We start from the raw sequence: 18,090 nt of genomic DNA, 5'->3' as shown, positions 1-18,090 counted from the left end.
TCATCTCTGCCAAAAGATGAGTATTCTGCTCATTTTAGAATGACTTTAGAGGCTACTAATTTATAGCTAAACAGACCATGTTTCATGTAAAAGAGGAAATTCTAGAAAGGATATATCACACTTTGAGGGTGCTGATACTTTAGTGGGTTTAAAGGAAACCTACCACTTGTAGTGGCAGGTTTCTGATGGAAATACCGGGCACCAGCTCAGGGTGAGCTGGTGCCGGAGCTTATTTTCGTTAGTGTTTTAAACCGCGGTACCGCGGTTTAAAACACTTTTTAAACTTTATAGCCGGCGCAGGCAGGTACGCGCTCGGCGCTTACCATGCGCGCGGCTCTCATTCACTTCCTATGTAGCCGCGCGCATGGTAAGCGCCGAGCGCGTACCTGCCTGCGCCGGCTATAAAGTTTAAAAAGTGTTTTAAACCGCGGTACCGCGGTTTAAAACACTAACGAAAATAAGCTCCGGCACCAGCTCACCCTGAGCTGGTGCCCGGTATTTCCATCAGAAACCTGCCACTACAAGTGGTAGGTTTCCTTTAAAGTGTGTGACAGGTTTCCTCTAGGAAAACAGAACTAAGGATCAGATATTGCTTGTTTAAAACAATAACATAGATTTAAAGGAAATCTACCATTTGCTTTCATACATTATGAACCAGACATATGCTGTATGGTGTAGCTACATTGATGCTGAAACATATCTTGTTTAATCAGCGATAATGAGTCACTTCTCCTCTTCCCTAATTATGCACTGCTTCAGCCTTTTCCTGCTCAGCATAAGCCGAGAATACATCATCAGTGTGTTGAACGTGACAGGCAGAAGTAATCAATCACTGTACCATCCCCTAGCTCAGTGATGGCGAACCTATGACACGCGTGTCAGCACTGACACGCGTAGTCATTTTTGCTGACACGCGGCCGCCCAGCGCCCGCCCCCCTCCCTGTGTAATGTGCTGCCCCAGTGTAATGTGTACCCCTATGTTAATGTCCCGCCCCCGTCCTTGTGTTTCTGTCCCTGTGCAATGTGCTCCCCCTGTGTTAATGTCCCTGTGTAACGTGCTCCCCCTGTGTTAATGTCCCTGTGTAATGTGCTGCCCCTGTGGTAATGTCCCGCCCCCGTCCTTCTGCCCCCTGCTTACCTGTCCGGCGCCGCGTTGGTCCGCCCACCTTCTGCAACTCCTCCAGGCTGCAATGCGCGCTGCTCGTCACGTGACTGAGGCGACCTGACATCAGGTCCCGTCAGTCACGTGACCCGAGGCGCGCGGTGCAACCTGGAGGAGCCGAGGCGCCTGCAGTAAAGCTACAGGGAAGAAGACATCACTGGGTAAGTATGTAAGTTTATTATTATATTATATTTAAAGGGAGGGCGCTAGGGGTAATTTAGTAGTAAAGGGAGGCCGCTAGGGGTAATTTAGTAGTAAAGGGAGGCCGCTAGGGGTATTTTAGTAGTAAAGGGAGGCCGCTGCTGGACATGTTATTAATAAGGGGAGGGCGCTGCTGGACATGTTGTTAATAAGGGGAGGCCGCTGCTGGACATGTTATTACAAAATTAGGTTATTCCTAAAGGTGACACAGCACCCGAGTTATGCTCGTTTTTTTGGCGAATTTTCCCACACCTAGCTCAAAAGGTTGCCCATCACTGCCCTAGCTGATGTGTATGAATCCTCCAGCTCAGGTTGATAAGTCCTGTCTAGACAGTTCAGGCAGCTACTTTATGTGCGGCAGCCAGCCTGCACCCAGCTTTCCCAAGGTCCTGAATTTAATCATTGTTTTTGGAGCAAAACCACGCTGTTCTGGGATTATACAAGATATTTCTGCATCCGTGTAGCTACAGCATTCTCAAGGTATGTTTGGTTCACAATGCATAAAAACAAATGGCAGGTTTCCTTTAAGGAATCAAACACTGATCCACCAAGTGTTATTAACTGCTGGCAGAATGTTATAAAGAAGTGCACTGTGATTCCCAACATCCCTTTATTTATGACCATCATATTTGTGAACTGGTCTCTCACTCCTATTGTTTCTATATGATAATGTTATTAATCTTATTTTGTTTGTATATGTCCCCTATGATTTGTAATGCACTGCAGTGGCGCTACATAAAGTCATACCAGTACTATTATTATGTAGTTTCCAGAATATTCCCAGTTTAATTTGTATGACAAGGAGGAAGTTGGTGAACCACCTGGAGAACTGTTGCTTCCACTAGAATTACTTTCCTCTTCTTCCAGTGTAGGAAATCTCCTGCTCATCGGATGGTCCCGGCAAAGATGGCAATACTCCTGGTGCACATCCTGAGTGCACCAAGTGCCAAATTAGCATACAGATTAAATTGGCAATTTTCTAGAAATAGTAAAATGGACAGAAATAATTAAAGGATCTTTATAAATCATTATGTCTCTGTAGCATTCCCTCAGCAGTCCTAGTCTTCTGGCCATAATACGGGTTCAGTGTAATCAGCTGTATTATAGATGAATGAAGCCGCCAAATTATATTTTGTTCCTTTTCCCAAGATACCATTAGAACTTTCGGAAGACAAAACTATACGTTTCAAAAAAATGAACCAATTATGTCATCACTATTATAATATAATTTCCCATGTACATGTGATGTCTAAAACCAGTCTCACTACCCTGAGCATTAAGGATGACTTCAATAATAAAAAAGTCAACAAGAATTGAAGGAAATCTCCACCTTTTTGGACATTTCCTTTAAATTCCCAGATCTACGCAGGCTTGTACAAAACTTTTACCGGTGCCAATGTTTTGACACCCAGTACATTAGTTATATGTGAACATATTAAAGCTGATCCTTGCATACTAATACAGTATTTATAAAGCCTAGGGCATTAGGACCATTGACACTAATGTGACACTGGTACGGGGGTAACTTCCAGAAAGGTGGTGATTTCCTTTAAGTGCTTTACGTTCCAGGTAAGTGCTATATGTAAGAAGAAGAACCTTGAAGAAGCCCTTAAAGTAAAAGATAACAATATACTGATAATTGTCTAAAGCTAACAGTGACCTATAACCCCCCCCACTTAGTAAAATCTAATCTACTTCTTCTATGGTGGGGCCTCCAGCAGCACAGCCAGCGCCTCCTCCTGCAGCGCCAGGGTTGCCAGCACCACCCTGGTAGACTTTGCTCATGATTGGGTTCCACAGTTTCTCCAACTCTTTCTGCTTGTGCTCAAATTCTTCCTTTTCGGCCATCTGATTCTTCTCCAACCAGTCAATGACCTCTTTGCATTTGGCCAGGATCTTCTCTTTGTCTTGGTCACTTAGCTTTCCCTTCAGCTTCTCGTCTTCAGCCGTCTGCTTGATCTGGTAGGTGTAGGACTCCAGCCCGTTCTTGGCCGATACCCGCTCTCTGTTAGCTTCATCTTCCTCCTTATACTTCTCAGCATCGTTCACCATCCGATCAATGTCGTCCTTACTCAGCCGCCCTTTGTCGTTGGTGATGGTTATTTTGCTCTCTTTACCAGTGCTCTTATCGGCAGCAGTCACATTCAGTATGCCATTAGCATCAATGTCAAAGGTCACCTGAACCAAATGAAAAAAAAAAAAAAAAACACAATGAAAAGATGTCACAATTACTTTTTTTTTATAGAAAATTAACCTTTTTCTGAATTTAAATATTAAAATTTCTGTCATCCTAGTACAAGCCTTGTTAATCTCCCGTATGAGACGATAGCAGCCCCTGCAAACTGCTTCTTTTTTTTATCAAATCCTTTTTAGTTGGTTTTTGTAATTATTTTTTCAATAACTACAAATACACATACGACCCAACATTCCTACCCCCCTCCCATTCCTGTAACCTGCTTCTACCTGCACCACAGACTGCAGGATCAGGCGACTGCAGCGATGCCAAAGACATGGCTGAAGATTTAGCACCTTAAAGGGATATGCTATTGTTTGTAAAATTAAAAGTTATACAACTTTCCAATATACTTTCTGTATCAATTCCTATCAGGATTATAAATCTCTGCTTGCTGCCCTTCTATAGAAACCTTCATTGTTTATTTCCAGTCGATGTAAATCTGTCCATAGTCACACAGGTGCACGGCTCTGATTACTCTATGCTGTAACTAACCGTGCATCTGTGTGACCATGGTCAGATTTCTGTCCACTGGAAGAAAACATTGACGCTTCCTATAGGACAGCAAGCAGAGATCTAGACAACTGTGGGGAATCGATACAGAAAGTATATTTGAAAAATACATAACTTTTCATTTTACAAACAATAACACTAATCTGCTGAAATGAGAATACCCCTTTAACAATAGATTGATCACAACTCGCAAGCTAAAATGAGAGCTCATGACCTTTTAGGAGACCAGATTTGAGGGAGAGAGAAGAAGAAATCAAACAGTTGCTCTCACTAAGGCCTCAGACAGCCGTTTTGGGGACGTCGGCATGATGTACATCTTCATAGACGGCATCGGCATGCACCGCACCATTCACAGGGAAAAGATACAGCATGCTCAATCTCTCTCCCTGTCTACAGCCGTGCTATTCCCTATGGAGACGGGTGCGGTGAGCAACGCCTCATCTTCAGCGCGTCAACCTTCAGGCTACATGCACAAGACCATTGTTGTTGGCCCTCTGAGATGAATTGCCTTGCCCCATGTATTTCAATGAGCGCACCTCACACTCCAATGACACATGGATCTGTTTGTGGAAAATGAATATTTGGACATTGCCTTTAAACCATCATCTCCTATCCAGGTTTTCTGCTAGACAAAGGGGTTGTGCAATGTTGCTTCACCTCAACTTTTCTCTGATGTCTGGAGTGTGGCTGCTCTCACTTCTCTCTCTTACAGGCTTTCTGGTCATATACAACAATTGTAAAAGTTCTTAGGAGTATGAAAGTAATAACTTGCTTTTTTACATTCATTAAAGGGGCAGCAGCTTGTACTTTTCCTATGTCCTGACCCCTCCCTGGCCCTCTAGTGTCAGCCCACATCCACCATACCCATTTTCAGGTTACTCTCCCTCCATCCCTGCCCCTTTCTCAGGGAACTTTAGTGGCCAGGGCTGACAGGAGATCAACCATGTGATTGGCAGAGGGAATGGCACCACATGGAGCTCTGCCATAATTCTGTTATGTGACAGGAACCAGTAACATCCAAAACGTGACACAGATCCTGATGGACGAATTACTTGTATCTGGACCATTTACACACCGCCCCTTTAAATAAATGACTAAACGTGTGTGGGGGGTGGGGGGGGCGCTTAACTCAATACCTGACGGGTTATTGCAAGTTGAAAACAGGGCGTAAAGTTAAAGATGTTTTATAAATATTTTTTCCCAAGTGCAGCACATCTAGTACATGCACAGCTCCAGGGCAGGGATCTGCTGTCATCACTATAATACTTCTATATGACACCACTCTCATGTTCCTTTTACTCGTACACTAGAAGTCTCTCAGAATGTAGCAGAGGGGACTACGGTATGGCATGTGCCAGCAAACCATTCTGCTACAAATACACAGCAGCTTTGTTTTTGCACCTTTTACTGTATTCTGTACTAGAATGTAGTATTCATCTTACTCACACCCATTATTTTATTATCCTGTGTTTGTCTCAGTCACCAGATTATACTACCAGACCTCTCAGGTAGGGTTTGATATGTTCTCTTTTTTTTGACATCCCACCAGCTTACCTATATGTATATATTAAAAAAATTCTCCAAAGTCATTTGAAAATGAGCAGAAACTAGTCATATTTTCCTGAGATGAGTCAAGTTTAAAGCCTACAAGGTGAGATTCAGTTCAGACATCTTTATCTTTTGTTCTATAGCTCACCAAAACCATGTTTTTACATACTATAGAACGGAACTTCATCTGAACTGACACTCCCCATGCAGCCTCTAAAAGTGACTCATCTCAACAAGAATACAGTCTTCCGTTGAACAATCACTACTCTCTTTAATATGACTCCGACATGTCTCTAGCTACTACTGAACCAAAGATAGAGGTCTGAACTGAATCTTCCCTGGTAAGCTCTAAACTTGACTCATCTCATGAAAATATTATTCTCTGCTCATTTTTACATGCACTTAAAAAAAAAAATAATAATAATAATTACTTTTCATATAGGGAATTCTAGAAAGTACATTTTATACCCTACCTGAGGAGCCCAATGGGAAAAAATGTGGTTAGAAGTTACCTTTAAGTAATAAAATAAGAATACTGTACTGTAAAGAAAACTAAATAAAACAAAGCATGTAGAAACATAGTGCTATACAGCCCTCCCAGTACTCTGCTGTGTATACTCTCACCCTGTCCTATAGACTGGCAGTGCCCCCTATGGCCAGGACCTGTGCTATACACCACTATACATGCCCACCTCGATCTGGGGCACTCCTCTGGGTGCAGGGGGGATGCCAGTCAGGTCGAACTTGCCCAGCAGGTTGTTGTCCTTGGTCATGGACCTCTCGCCCTCGTAGACCTGCACTAGCACGCTGGCCTGGTTGTCGGAGTAGGTGGTGAAGGTCTGGGTCTGCTTGGTGGGGATGGTGGTGTTCCTCTTGATGAGGGCGGTCATCACCCCTCCGGCGGTCTCGATGCCCAGGGACAGCGGGGTGACGTCCAGCAGCAGCAGGTCCTGCACGTTGTCGGACTTGTCGCCGCTGAGGATGGCCGCCTGCACGGCCGCACCGTACGCCACCGCCTCGTCCGGGTTGATGCTCTTGTTGAGCTCTTTGCCGTTGAAGAAGTCCTGCAGCATCTTCTGGATCTTGGGGATGCGGGTGGAGCCGCCGACCAGCACGATCTCCCGCACCTGCGCCTTGTCCAGCTTGGCGTCGCGCAGCGCCTTCTCCACGGGCTCCAGGGTGCCGCGGAACAGGTCGGCATTGAGCTCCTCGAAGCGGGCGCGGGTGATGGACGTGTAGAAGTCGGTGCCCTCGTACAGGGAGTCGATCTCGATGCTGGCCTGGGTGCTGGAGGACAGGGTGCGCTTGGCCCGCTCGCACGCCGTCCTCAGCCGCCGCAGCGCCCGCTTGTTGCCGCTGATGTCGCGCTTGTTCTTGCGCTTGAACTCGTCCACGAAGTGATTGACCATGCGGTTATCGAAGTCCTCGCCGCCCAGGTGCGTGTCCCCGGCCGTGGACTTCACCTCGAAGATGCCGTCGTCTATGGTGAGCACCGACACGTCGAAGGTGCCGCCGCCCAGGTCGAAGATGAGCACGTTCTTCTCGCCGCCGCCCTTCTTGTCCAGGCCGTAGGCGATGGCGGCCGCCGTGGGCTCGTTGATGATGCGCAGCACGTTAATGCCCGCGATGGTGCCCGCGTCCTTGGTCGCTTGCCGCTGCGAGTCGTTGAAGTAAGCGGGCACCGTGATGACGGCATTGGGCACCTTCTTCCCCAGGTAAGCCTCGGCCACCTCCCGCATCTTGATCAGCACCATGGACGAGATCTCCTCCGGGAAGAACGTCTTCGTCTCCCCCTTGTACTCCACCTGCACCTTGGGTTTCCCCCCCTCGCTCACCACTGTGAACGGCCAGTGCTTCATATCGGATTGCACCGTGGCATCGTCAAATCGTCGGCCGATCAATCGCTTAGCATCGAAGATTGTATTGGTCGGGTTCATCGCCACTTGATTCTTAGCCGCGTCGCCTATCAGCCTCTCGGTGTCTGTGAACGCCACATAGCTGGGGGTGGTGCGGTTGCCCTGGTCGTTTGCGATAATCTCCACCTTGCCGAGCTGAAAGACTCCCACGCAGGAGTATGTGGTGCCCAGGTCAATGCCCACTGCCGGAACGGCCATGCTAACAAACTGCGCGGATTTTCCAGCTTCACACACAAGGAGATGTCAAGCATCTGCGAAGCGTTCCCTCCTGCGCTAGTTTTTATACTCTCCCGCCCTCTACTTTCATTGGCGAGCTCTAAGTCCGGAGACCAATCACAATGCAGTATCCAAGGGGATCGCAGTCTGATTGGATTACAGCTATACTTTCACTGACCAATCACACTCCTTGTGAGGGCGGAGGAGGGATGCTGGCGCAATGTCAACAGCGATTCCCTTGGAAACGTCAACATTTGGCACGTTTTCCTTCGGAAGGCGGAGCTTCTGGAGAAGTTAGCCAATAAACGAGTAGGCACGGTGGCCATGTGACTGAGCACGTGTACTTTCCCCGGGAGGGCGTGGCGCACGCCTGGTCTGTTGTGTTTGACATTTGGCTGCTGTTGCCAGACGTCTCCCGGCATCTGGACGGCGCGCGGCCTTATTTGGTTCCGAGGAGAATTTGTGCATTTCAGAGAAGTATGGCAGGAATGTGAGGAGATGCATCAGGCGGAGCTCATGATAACACACATCGGCCCGGAGTTATCAGAGCTCCTGCCGTCTGTACTATGTGCACCGTGAGTCAGATTCATCAAAACCAGGCAGGTTCTCCATTAATCTGTTATATATATTATACATCTAATATATTTATTAGATTTATTATTTGATAGAGAGGTCTGAACTGAATCTCCCCGTGTAGCCTCTAAACTTGACTCATCTCATGAAAATATTATTCTCTGCTCATTTTTCTTGTCTTGTCGGACACACTGCGGCCGCGACACAAAGCTGTATAAACATGCTTGAGAATGCTTTTATAGATAAGACGAAACGTCTCATCTATGGTGGAATACATATTCACTTTTTTCATTACTCCTGGAGTGCTGCTTCATCCTCCTTCTTTGATTGCATCTGGTGGGTCATGTCGGACCCTCTCTGAAGACCTCCCCCGACAATCACACGGTGCCGTTCCACAACCTCTCCACTTTATAAATACATGTACAAGTAGTTTTGATGTTCTTTTCAGTGCAAAGTCAGAAAACTGGCGCAAACAATTTAATAAATGTGGGCAATTATCTGTTACACTGGGGCTCATTCACTAAGGAACTTGCACCAATTTTCTGGCTGACTTTGCACATTTTTCATGGGCAAACTGCTCGCACATGTATTTAAGAAGTGTCCGAGACCACGGCCCTTTTGTGCTGCAGCTACACAATTCTTCATGCAACACAAATTTGGTCTTTGAAATGGGCTTTCCAGGGCTCAGTTGCCACATTTAACATACAAAGTCCAACAGAAATGTGTTGTATACCCTATGTTAAAGGGGCAGTGCACAGGGCACCAGATTCATAAAGAACGGGCACCACAAATCCTGAATCTGACACCCTCTGCACACTACACAGGCAAACTGCACATAGTACAGACTGCACTGGTCTTAGTAAATGTGTCCCAAAGTGTCTCAGGTTCTGCCAGTCTCTACCTGGAAAACATTAGTCTTTTGCTGTGCCAGATTTATCACTGTGATGATCAATTCTGGTGCAGAATATGATTGTTGGTTACTACTTGAGACCTGCATTCAGTTGGTTTAACTGGTTCACGACCACCCGCCGTGTATTCATGGAGAGGGCTCACGGGCTGAGCCCTCTCCATAGCCGGTAAGTCTTTGCTGCATATTGCCAGCACCGATCGCGGGTGTTATCAAAGCTGCCGGCAGCCTCGAAACGGCGCATGGGCGCCGCCATCTTGCCTAGGATCGTCGCTCCCCATGACGTCATAGGGGAGCGGCGATCCGTCTCCATGGTAGTCTCGGGTCTTCCGAACAACCGAGGCAATTTGTTTTAACCCCTTCATTACAATGTGCTGATAGCACATTGTAATGAATGAGGAGGAAAATCCCCATATACTGCCATACTGTAGTATGGCAGTATATGATAGGATCGATCAGACAACCTAGGGTTAAAGTACCCTAGGGAGTCTGAAAAATAGTAAAAAGAAAAATTTAAAAAAGTAAAAAAAAATAATTATAATAAAAAACCTAAAAATTCAAATCACCCCCTTTTCCCTAGAACTGACATAAATATAAATAAACAGTAAAAATCATAAACACATTAGGTATCGACGCATCCGAAAATGCCCAATCTATCAAAATATATTAATGGTTTTTCAATGCGTTTAACCCGTAACGGAACATAGCGCCCAAAGTCGAAAATGCCACTTTTTTGCCATTTTGAAAAATATAAAAAAAAATCTATAAAAAGTGATCAAAAGGTCGTAAAGTCCTAACAATGATATAATTGAAAATATTATCAAATGTTGCAAAAAATGACACTAACCACAGCTCTGTACAACAAAGTATAAAAAAAAAGTTTTTAGCACCAGAAGATGACAAAATAAAAAAAATAAAAATTTGTACAGGAGGTTATAATTTTTGTAAATGTATGAAAACATTATAAAACCTATACAAATTTGGTATCCCCGTAATCGTACCAACCCAAAGAATAAAGTAGGCATGTCATTTGGGGCGCTCAGTGAAAGCCGTAATATCCAAGCCCACAAGAAAATGGCGCAAATGCGTTTTTTCACCATTTTCACTGCATTTGGAATTTTTTTCCCGCTTCCCAGTACATGGCATGTAATATTCAATACCTTCACTCTCTAAAACAAGCTGTCACACAGCTCTGTACATGGAAAAATAAAAAAGTTATAGATTTTTGAAGGTGGGGAATGAAAAATGGAAATGAAAAAACAGGAAAGGGCCCGGTCCTTAACCGGTTAAAATGTTGGGCGCACAGACGATTTCCTATAAGCCACACCCCTTTCCAGGGAAACCACGCTTTATCCCCTTGATAAAGCGCCTATTGCGAAACACGTGTCGGGGCATCTCTATGTGTGGTCTCAATTTGGTATTGATTTATATGTTTCAGTCTTTCTTCTTGTATGGTTATTGTCCAATACCTCTTCAGTCTTGCATTTTAATGCATTGATGTTTCAGGTACCTTTTGCATGATTGTTTTACCTACCTTTAGGCTTGTTTGCAGCCATTACTTTTGACACGCATAGTTTTAATTCATTGTAGTTTGTCCTACTGCTTGCCTTTCTTTTTAATGTGTATTGTATATTTTCAATAAAGAATCATTTTGCTGTATACATTTATCTGAGTGTCACATCGCTTATGTTCAAGCTGTTGGTATCAATTAAATACCCAATGGCGGTTGTCTTTTTTGCCCATGCCAATCGGGTTTATTAATTTTGTGTATTGTACCCAAGTATGTCAGAACTGGTATATTTTATAATTGTATGTTTTGTCCCTATGACAATTAAATTTTGTGCTGTCATGGGAACAAGGATTATCAATAAAATTTCATTACAGACACCTTACAGCTGATCATTGCAGTCTGGGACTAAGGTAAAGCATTCAGAGAGCTTCACCAGAGGTCACAGGGGGCAGAGGGGTCCATCTGTAACTATGGGTCATCTGTAAGTCTGTCTCTTTAATTTGGGGACCACCTGTATATGTGGTGTTTGATCAGCCAGTATAAGCAACCGAGTACATGTAATCTACAACTAATCTATGTGAGGGAGATCAAGGCTAAAAATGAAGGAAAAGTGTTGATTCAGACATTTAGGCACTTTTCTGACAGACGCTGAATGACAGCTTTAAATTTCTTCCAGGTGTCATGTCAACCGATCGGCGCCCTCCAATTGCTGATTCAGGATGGCAGTGCCCATATGCGGCACTGTTAGGTTTGACCGCAGCACCTAACAGGTTAACTTCCGCGATAGGTGCCTGCACAGACCAAGGCAGTTACCGGCGGGTGTCAGATGTGTTATAGAGCTCACACCTGCCAAGTAGGGTCAGAGAGTGCATTTCGGTGGCCTTCTCCACAGATTATGAGTGATTGCACACGTGGCGTTTTGACCCTGTTTTTGGCTAGTTTTTTAGCAGTCTGTTAAAAAACGTATGCATTTTTCAAAAATACGTTTTTTGAAACGGGTTTTTGACAGGTTTGACTAATTATCTTAATTCAAACTGGTCAAAAGCGCATGCAGTTCTTGACGGACTGCTTAAAAACGGGCCAAAAACGCAGTCAAAACGTGTGCCATCACCCTAATACTACGTTGATGGTGGAATCTGGACGGCGATCCGGCTCCCACCCGGTATTTGTTGTAGCGGAGCACAGAAGGGTATGTGCGATGACCCGCTACTAGCGGACGTCCGATGTTATCACACAACGCCAGCACCACAGCTCTAAAGAAGGAGCAACAAGAAGATGAGGAACCATGTAAGTATGTTTTTTTTTTTATTATTTGGTACTGGGGCGAAGCACTATGACTACTTGATCCTGGAGGCAACATTTAGCTACTGGGGGCAGCACATTTAGATTCCCAGTGGGTACGTTCACATGTGCAGGAATAAGGCCCGTTCCACACTTGTGAGGGTAATGCGATGAACTCGCAACGCAAGCTGCCGGGAACGCACGGCCCGAACGCTGCACCGCGGGAGTGAACTCAGCTTGCATTGCGAGTGTGATGCGAGTTCATCGCATCACACTCGCAAGTGTGGAACGGGCCTTACATTTAGGAACACGTGTGGAGGAGTTTTTCCCAATTGTAAGTACACAATGTAAAACGTGGTGCAAGAGGCTGCATTTTGATTATACGTTTGCAATTCAAGTACATTGGGCAAACAAACGCATCACTAAACGCATATGTGTAGCGCATAAGTAGTAACATGCGTTTTGTCTTTTAACATTAATTGTGATAAATAACAATTTGACACAACACATGCATGCTGCCATTAAGAAAATGTATTTACATGTGATAAAACATTTTACCCAAAACACAATACAAGCGCATCATGTGAACGCAGCCTGAAGCAGTTTTTTTTAACCCCTCCACAACGGCTGACATAATACTATAGCATGGTCTTCAGTAACCTGCCAACCTGTGCAATACTATTACGTCATGCTTCTGCCACCGGATCACAAGTGGAGTTGACACCCTGCTGTAACACCTACAATTGGAGAGAACTCCTATTGCAGGTATTAAACTAATATCATCAATAAGATATAGAAGTCCCAAGTTCAAGTATCTGTAAAGTGCATCTCATCCCGCTAAAAAAAAAAACCTTATATGTCCACACTACCAAAAAAAATTAAATAACGTTATATCCTGTACAATGTAACAAAGCAAATAGGCTCTGAATGGCGCTCCTTCTCTACAATGCCCTGCCGTGTAATTGGGTAACAAACTTTGCAGTGCATTTTGCCATTTTATCCTTTAAGAATGTATACATTTAAAAAAAAAATACATTCATTTAGCCCAAATAATGACAATTTCAAAACCCTCTAGGTTACTTTAAAGGATAGACACTCACTAATTCACTTCCTTCCATCACCACATCATGAGGAGAGAGAAACTACAAGCAGATAAGTTATCCGGGGGAAGGAGGAGACAGGCACATATCTGTGAGAACAGAGATGTAGCAGTGGTGACAGTGTAAAAGTCTGTCTGCCTCTCTCTGTCATACCTCTGTGTAATAGGCATCTAATGGATCTCATCTTCTCTGATCCGTCTCATCCCTCCTTCTATTTGTCAGTACAATGTCAGAAGCCAGATAAAAGTGTACATATACACCTGTACCCTGCTAATCTAACCACACTTTCAGCTCACAGAACTAAATGGATAATAATGGGGCACATTTACTTACCCGGTCCAGTCGCGATCCCGGCAGGTGTCGCTGCTGCTTCGAGGTCCGCCAGAGTTCACCTTCTTCTTCCCGGTGCATGTGAGTGCTTAATCTTGCCACACACATCGCTTTTTAAATTCCGCGGTTTTTCTGAATCCGCCCCCCAATTTCTGTCAAGTGAAAGCCGGCGCCACAATCCGTTCGCGTGCACCAAAATTCGGACCCTTAGTAAATGAGCTCAACTATGTCTGCTTAGAGAGTTCCCGCCTATCACTTAGACTCCCATCGATTAGCAAGTTAGATTCTATCCTGTGAATAGGGCCTTACTTGTTTCGTAGGAAAACCCCTTTAAGGCAAATTATCAAACCCGGGTCATTTTCCTCATGAGTCAGATATAAAAATGTGACTACAGGAATATTCCATAGATCATATGGAAGCAAGAAGGCGACGTCCTAGAGCCTGAGATCATTGCTGGAGTTTAGTCTTGGGTTATTTCCAGCTTTTGCAGTTGCTGTTAGTTTTCCATGTTGCCACTCCTACAGATTCCTGCGACTAGCCACAAGTATGTGTGGCTCAAAGCAGATTACAAATGCTATGTGAGCCCGCGGGAACATGAATCATTGCTTTAGTAGATAGATTAGAGAGCTGTTCTGAGAGGCCCCATAGATTGCAGCAATGACTGCAGCATTTAAGGGGCTCTTCCTTCAGCACAAGCCTTGTCCATGTACCCTATAAGCACATATGTCCCCCACACTGGACACACTCTATTATCCATAGTAGCTATGGGTCTTGTCCTGCAGACCAGGGCAAACCATGTATTTCAAAACTACCATAAGTAACTTCCATTTTTGTTGGCCCTGTAAGAGCTAATAATAGAAGATATTAGAATACATATGACTGCACAGCACATTCATCAGCTGTAGTTTTTTTAGTCCTGTATTACTGTGATACAGAGTATTATCAAAGATAGTTATCAGAGTCGTGCACCTGTGTGACATCACATGACCATGGACCAGTTTTTATCAACAGGAAGTAAATGAAGCTTCCGTTGAATGACTGCAAGCAGAGATCTAGAAAACCAAAAGGCATTGATACATAAAGTATATTGGAAAATTGTATAACCTTTCATTACACAAAGCATAGCTCTCAATTGTCCCTTATTTGGCAGGACAGTCACGGTTTTTGGGTGCTGTCCCGCAATCCCGGGCGGTGGAAGAATGTCCCTGGCTGCCTCTCACTGCCCCTTGGTGGTATCAGCTCCTGCTGCCTCCACACGTCTCTGATATGCTCTATAGCAGAGATGTGTGGAAATAGCTCCTCCTCTGGCTGGCCCCGGCGCTTCAACGTCATCTTAGAGCTCCAGGGAGTGGAAGAATCAGGACTGTGGGGAAGGACAGGGTTCTACCCAGGAACAGGGGAGGACAAGGGGCTACAATATGACGGGAGGCGGACACTTTATATGAGGTATGGAGGAAAGGAGGTCACTATAGTAGGAGAGATCAAAGACAAGAGGCAACTATATAAAAGGAATGGCGGTCAGAAGACCACTGTATAAAATGAATAGAGGTCAGGATGCCTCTATATAGAAGGATGGTCAGTGGGCCACTATATAAGAGGGATGGAGGACAGGAGGCCAATGTATGAGAGGGATGGAGGATAGGGGGGTAATATATAAGAAGGATGAGGACAGGAGGCCACTATACTTAAGGGATGTTGGACAGGAGGCCACTATATAACAAGGATATAGGAGGACACTATTTAAGAGGGATGAAGGACAGGAGGCCACTACATAAGAGGGATTGAGTACAGGAAGCCACTATACAAGAGGGAGGGAGCATAGGGGGGATGGAGGACAGGAGTCCACTAAATGAGAGGGTTGGAGATAGGAGCATCTGAAGTGATGCTTCCCCTTCAGCTTTTTAGCATGACTCATCTCAAGCATTCTGGAGTGTACCCATATGATCTGGCCTTAATTACCAAATCTGAAAAGGCATTAAGATACCAAAATCCAGTGTGATGTGTATAGGTTTTATTTCTTATCAATGCAATATACTATTTTGAGTTAATCTTGTTAGGCGTAAAAAAAACCCCCCTGTGATGTGCTTTAGGCATCGAGGTTAAATACTGTACACTGAGAATGAATTAGAATTTCCTGAAAGCCTTTTTAGGTTGCGTTCACATGACGTTTGCTTTGCATTTACAAATGTAATGCAAATGTCTGGGGTGTGACTCGGACGGGTTGCATCTGCCGTTTCAGTGAAATGCATGCGATTGGAAACAGGCACCCAGTGTGTTGTATGTATACAATGCGTTTCCCCAAAAACGCAGATGCAATTGGGCCGAGCCTGGCCTCCGGGCGTTTGAAAAAGAATAAATGATCATATAAATGATGTTCATTGGTGACCATATAATTATTGAGATACAATGCTCTCCGCATGGAAGTGGGCTTCTATGTCTTCAGAAAAATGGGATACATTTTGGTGCTGTTCAACTTTTCCTATGGACTACATGATGTCACATCCACAAATGTCACCACAGCATTCAGTGGCCTCTGGTACAATGTTGAGGCTAATGGTTAGTTGTTGACAACTAGAGAAGGCATCACATCATTCCCATGAATGGCCTCATTGGTGATGCTTAAATGTATGGTATATATGGTACATGATCTCTGCAGGCTCATAGGGTCCACCAATACAATAAGAAATGTATATTTTTATTACTTGATTTATTTTTTCACCAATGCCTATCCTTCATCACAGACAGGGCTGTGGAGTCAGTAAGCCAAACTTTCGACTTCAAAATTCCTTGCCCACGAGTGAGTTTGATGCGTTGAACTCACATTGTACGCTTGCTGCAATGTCTGGCCTGAACACTCAGAAACCAGAACTGAACGGACATTGACTCTTGACACTGGTTGTATTTGCACAGCGCAGTGATCCAAGGTCCTCTCCTGCCCCTGGCACAGTTCTGCTTTGGGTCCCCATGTTTTCGTATTCATATATTTTTCTCTGTATTATTATGATCTAATAAAATATTAATAGTTTCTTATGGATTATGTAGTTGTGCCTGGTTTTTGGTGCATAGTTATGGCCTTGTGGTCAAGCAAGTGAGTGCATCCAGTGGATACCCCCTTTTGAGGTTTTCTTTGGTTGATTAACTTGGGTCCCCATGTTGGCACACACAAGCAGCAAAGGACACATAGCTGAGCTGCAAATAGAGTAGAGAAGCTGCAGTCTGGGCGAGGGAGGAGAAGAGGAGCCAGGACAGGAGAGGATTTATTTTTTTGTTTGCTCTTGTGTTCTCCAGTATTATTAGTTGTCTGCTCTGGGGATCTCCATTGTATACTCTGGGATCAGTCTGCTCTGGTGTCTCCACTATTATTGTCTGCTCTGAATGCAGTATTTGGTTGCTGGGGTGGTATTTTTCGCTTTATTACGGTATTTATTATTTCTGTGTTGCATTTCTTTTTATGTTACTGCACAAATAAATGACAGTATGTTCCTTAGACCAATAAATGTTCACCTGCAGCCTAAGGCTGGATTCACATGAACGTATGCCCGCAGGTATGTCCTATCTTTTCCCTGTGTACAGAGCTGTACGAAGCCACGCGCGTGCGGCATCGTATTGCTCTGTGCGCCTATGCCAACCTATTGGGGATGTATGTACGGCTGCAAGCTTGCACCCATTTTAGGTACCTTTTATTACGACTCTTAACTCCACAGATATGGCTGATACACCAGGCGGTGGTGATTTGCTCCTTGTTAATATCCATGCAGGTCAAGGTTGCGTGGCCAGAAATAATAGGGTTTAGAATCAACTCATTTGCAAAAATTAATGACTTAGTGTTCATGGCTGCTTCACAAAGTAACACTGCCTTATAACTGTATGGTGCCCTACATTTTTCAAACACTGTAATGTTCCTATTACAAACTGCTTACCCTTAATGACATGATTTTAAAGATAATGCCTGAATCTTCCATTTAAAACAAGCTGTCATTGGTCATCTGCAGGTAATTCAGATGGTAATTCAATATATGCCAATATAGAAGACACAATTAGGTCGCCACACATTCTGGAAGAAAACCCTGTGGCTGCCAATACATGTGGACAAGCTTGAAGTCAGAGAAAAACATTGAAGGGATCTTCTGACCCGAATCTCGTATCACTGGACTGAATTGACAATTTTCTAAATGCACTCGCTCATAACCAAGCAGCCGTAGGCCAGCAATGAAAAACAGACTGGATTTCACAAACTGGTGACAGTTCAGAGGACGGGACTCACAGAGATCATATAACAGTTCTGTGCTGTTGTTTAGTGGCGTAGAAGAGATTCCTTGCTTAATATAACACTATGTAGCATGGAGTCGCATCCTGCGCACTGTGGTCAGTCCATGAAATCCAGCCAGTGTGTGGTCCACTATTCATGTCGGCTGCCAGCTTCAGCCAAAAAAGTGGCAAATTTTAAGTAAAGAAGATCCACATCAAAACGCCCTACTGAACACAGAGGGGGAGATTCACCAAGACTGGAGTTTACAACACCAGTCTTAAAACTCCCTACGCCAGCGGTCCAGCACCCATATACACTAAGAGGACCTGGCCTCTTAGTCTATATTGGCAC

At 44.5% G+C, this 18,090-nt stretch overlaps 1 protein-coding gene across 1 annotated transcript; it reads right to left on the bottom strand.

Annotated features, from left to right (window-relative positions):
• Window positions 1–510: 510 nt before the first annotated feature.
• On the bottom strand, window positions 511–7,862 carry HSPA2 (heat shock protein family A (Hsp70) member 2). The gene is made up of 2 exons (XM_072115858.1): window positions 6,350–7,862; window positions 511–3,541 (listed from the first exon to the last, which is right to left on the bottom strand). The coding sequence occupies exons 1-2, from the start codon at window positions 7,769–7,771 to the stop codon at window positions 3,050–3,052; spliced, it is 1,914 nt and encodes a 637-aa protein (XP_071971959.1). The 5' UTR covers window positions 7,772–7,862; the 3' UTR covers window positions 511–3,049.
• Between the last annotated feature and the right edge of the window lie 10,228 nt (window positions 7,863–18,090).

The sequence above is a fragment of the Engystomops pustulosus genome, chromosome 7 (assembly GCF_040894005.1).
Source record: "Engystomops pustulosus chromosome 7, aEngPut4.maternal, whole genome shotgun sequence".
NCBI lineage: Eukaryota > Metazoa > Chordata > Amphibia > Anura > Leptodactylidae > Engystomops > Engystomops pustulosus.
This window is presented reverse-complemented; position numbering and strand designations above follow the sequence as displayed.